At 36.3% G+C, this 4,141-nt stretch overlaps 1 protein-coding gene across 1 annotated transcript; it reads right to left on the reverse strand.

Annotated features, from left to right (window-relative positions):
• Positions 1-1,389: 1,389 nt before the first annotated feature.
• On the reverse strand, positions 1,390-2,870 carry LOC126689887 (adenylate isopentenyltransferase-like). Its single transcript, XM_050385053.1, has one exon. It carries the CDS (start codon positions 2,740-2,742, stop codon positions 1,657-1,659), a length of 1,086 nt encoding a protein of 361 aa, XP_050241010.1. The 5' UTR covers positions 2,743-2,870; the 3' UTR covers positions 1,390-1,656.
• Between the last annotated feature and the right edge of the window lie 1,271 nt (positions 2,871-4,141).

The raw sequence follows: 4,141 nt of genomic DNA on the forward strand, positions 1-4,141 counted from the left end.
TTTTTTTTTAAAATGAATTATTAATCAGTGCTTTAAGTATACTCGTTAACATTTCCCTAACTATACCTTTGGCAATATGGGAATGGCACATTATAAGTTAAGATGTATTTGACTTCTTAATGGTTCGACACCTTTTTTTCACAAAAGATTCTTTCTTGTTTCCACGTGTCAATCATTGATTGGAAAGAATTAAATTAAATTATAAATAAATAAGTCACACAACTTGAAAATCCGAGTTGTCATTCTCCACCGTAACTTATTTTGATAGAGACGAGATTAAATTCATCGTACAAAAATAGAAATAAGGTATCCTCCACCACATCCTGGCTTAACTATAAAAACCTGTCCATTGGGACTGCGATTTGTGGACCACATTCCCGATAAATATACTCTCATACTCATTACTCTCTTCTTCTTCTTCTTTTTTATTTTTTATTTTTTTTTAAAATTTTTTATGAGAATCATATTTTGTTTTTACACTCTTTATGTATTTCTGGGTTCATAAAAAAGACAGTGCAATTTTGGCAGATGAGCTCCACTGCCCCCAGTTTCTCTTCCTGGGGAAAAAGAACTGGTACATGCATTAAACTTCAGCCAAAATTTCAGCCATATTTTACGTGAAGGAAAATATCTAGGTTTATTTTCTTTTTCTTTTTTGTTTACTTCTTTTTTAATGAATGGTTTTTTTTTTTGTGTGTGTGTGTGTGTAAGGCGTGGCATCGGATTTCACTAATAAAACAGAGTCTAATATAACCATTCCATATTGAATAGTTAATTTAGGAAATATCTAGTTAATAAATAATAAACTTGAGGAAGCACAAAGTTTGAGGATTAAGTTTAAAGATACGATGGCTATAATTTAAGGCTTTTAATTTTAAGCCATCTTTGAAGGCTCTATACTTAGAAAAATGTTGATAAAGATTGGATTTTGTTAATGAATGACTTAAGGTCGTGTAGAAAATAATTTAAAAAATTTTTTATATGAAAAAAAAATTATAATTTTTTTTTATATTTTTCATAAAATTTATATTAAATCTAATGCATTAAGTACATCAGTTAACTAGATCCATATAAATAAAGAAGTTAATATGATTAGTTTATCCTTGAAAAAAAAAAAAAGAAAAAAAAAGCCATTTTGTTGTGTGCAGCCAAAAGCTGGAAAACCATAAAGGCAACCACATGTGGCCGAGGCTGGCTGACGCTATTGAAAGAATGAACTATAAGAGTTGGTGATTATTCCAGACTCCACACGCCAAATGTGACGCCAAATGTGATACATGATTGATGTCTCTACATGCACTAAAAACATATATAAAAGAAAGTGATAGAGCTAGAGTTAACAAAAATAAAAATGCACAAAGTTAGTTTTTGCAATCAATTTCATTTTTTTTTTGGTATGTTAGTATTGGGAGTCTCCTTATAGCAAAAATTGGTCCTCTTCCTCTCTGCCCCATTCACCTAACTCAACCCCAAAGTCCAACCCGATTGAATTGAGGACCCTCCCACCCAAAATTTTTCTGAAGTCCAAACCCTATTTACAAGAGTAAAGAACTAAAAAAGAATATTGAATGAATGGGTTAGAGTTTGAGAGAGAGAAACCCAAAAAAAAAAAAAAAAAACCTAAATGAATAGCTGTAAAAGGCTGGAATTTTCAACCTACTCCTCCAAGAATCGCTTCACAATCTTCACGCTTGGTTCCAACACTTGCCTCTCCCAAATTTCTGACCCCGAAACGTTTGAATTTGACATAACCTCTCGAAACGCCTCCGTGGCATCTAATCTCCGTAGGTCCCACCCTGCTCCTTTTAGCCGTACGATCTTCCCTATCTGCTTCTTTGCTAGCTGACACGTGTTGTCCTTTATTTCCCTCACCGCGTCCATATATGCCTCCTCCGTCCGCACCGGATCACCACCACGTCCACCTCCATGTGGTGGGTACTTTTTAAAATAATTTTCAAACTCAGGTATTCCGATTGCTTTCTTCAACCCGGAGCGACTGGGAAACTCGCTGAAAAACTCGGTCAACTCGTCCAACATCCCCGAGTCGAACATGTCCTCGACCCGGAGCGACAGGTACTCCGACAAGACCCTCATTGACACGTCGACCCATAGGAAACAACAGTTGTACCTTAAAGTGGAGGAGGGAAAGGAGCGGGACGAGGGGTCGAATACGTTGGAGTCACCTACGGGATCGAAGCGGTCGACAAGGAGAGCATGTACAAAGGAGTTGGAGCCACCTACGATTAGTGGTAGTTTTCTTCTGGAAACGATGTCGGAGATGACTGAGCCAGCCAGGTTTCGGAAATCGAGAGGTGAGAAGTCGTCGTGGAGGACTGGGTCGACCTCGCCTAGGAGATGATGAGTGATGCCACAACGTTGGTGAAGTGGGATTTTGTTGGTGGTGATGTCGAGGCCATTGTAGACTTGCATTTTGTCGGAGTTGATAATCTCGGCGTGGAATCGAGTGGCCAAGTCGATGGAAAGCTTGGATTTTCCTGTTCCAGTGGCCCCCATTATAACAACAATCTTCTCCTTCTTCTTGTTATTGTTATTGTGATTGTGATTATGATTATGATTAGTCTTTCGGTGATGAGGAGTGGAGTCCATGCGAGGCCAACGGGGTATTTTGAAGAAGAGCTTGGGTTTGGAAGAAGAGAAAAAAGAAAAGTGGGAATAAGAAGAGTACTGGGCCTGGGTAGAGGAGGAATAAGAGTACTGGACGAGCCTCATCTCTATTCTCATAGAGAGAGAGAGAGAGAGAAGACAGGCTGGTGTTGCTCTCTTCTTGCTGAGCTGTGTGTAGTGTGTACTATCTCAACCAAAAATATTACTCACTCCCCTCTCAACCTGGCCTCTACATGTACTGATGTACATCTCTCTCTCTCTCTCTCTCTCTCTCTCTCAACTAATTTAAAGCTGTTTTATATATTGGGTAAGAGCATTAGCATTCTGGAATGCTAATGCCAAATGTAAGAGATATTTGGCATTTTAAGTCTTAAAATGTATTGCATCAGAAAATGTTATTGTTAAGTACTGTAAATTTTTTTGCAATAGTGTTATAGTGCAATTCTATCTTACTATATGCAATACATTTTGGGAAACTGCACTGTAGTACAATTCTAAAAAAAAAACTAATATTTTATTGTGATGGAGATTGGGAGAAAGAAATAATAAATGATGGTGATTGGAGAAAATATTATTTTATTGTGTAGATATATTATTTTAATGAGTAGAACAGGAAAATAAAAATTTGGAATGCTGAAAGTATTATAAAATGAGATGGTATAATTGATAAAATAACTTTTGAGATGATAAAATATAATAGAGTAGCATTTCCCGATGCTAATACTCTAATGCTCTCCTAAACTTCAACTTCAACTTCAACTTCAACACCACTCCCACACAAAAGTTAATTATAAAAATATTATGACTTTTTTAAATATCTCCATAAATTATTAATAATAATCATAATAATATTTTTTACACAAGTAAGAGTATCAAGGATTTACATCATTCCACTTTTAACCTACATCCAAATGAAAAGATAAAAATTCACTAGTAAATTTAAAAATTGCAAAATCAGTGTAGAGTTACTATCACAAAATGTCAGTAACTCCTTGTGCGTGGCTATGTATCAAAAAAATAGTACACCAACCTCTCTCTCATTGTTATGTCTTTTGTTATTCATATTGAAAAAATTTAAAATTTGGTTTTCTTTTTTCCTTTGATACTACATTGGTACATCAACCACTCACTCCGTGTGTGTGTGTGTGTGTGCAGTTAGCGTTTTCTGCTCTTTCTTTGGCTTTCTAGACACACACAAACACGGGATATAATGTCATATCAATTGAAATCGTGTTTTGAAAAGATAATTTCATAAGTGTGTATAAAATGCGCAATACGAAATACGTAAAAAGATTTAGCCTATGTAGCGTAAGGACTCAATTTGTAACGACCCCAAAAATGGTATTGGGTTCGCACGTTAAGAGCCCAAACAATATAATTTGTAGAGCGTGGGCTTGAAAGGCTAGGCCTTGGTCACCGGATGGTGGTTGGTCATGGTACTCATACAGAAATAAACCGTGTTTGCTCTAGAAGTCTTTCTCGTCGGCATGGTCTGGGAGGCTCTGGTCCTTGGCCT

The sequence above is a fragment of the Quercus robur genome, chromosome 1, assembly GCF_932294415.1.
Source record: "Quercus robur chromosome 1, dhQueRobu3.1, whole genome shotgun sequence".
In the NCBI taxonomy this organism is placed as follows: Eukaryota; Viridiplantae; Streptophyta; class Magnoliopsida; order Fagales; family Fagaceae; genus Quercus; species Quercus robur.

What these genes read in the sequence shown, in the direction of transcription:
- LOC126689887 (XM_050385053.1), bottom strand. Translation starts at nt 2,742, where the DNA reads ATGAGAATAGAGATGAGGCTCGTCCAGTACTCTTATTCCTCCTCTACC.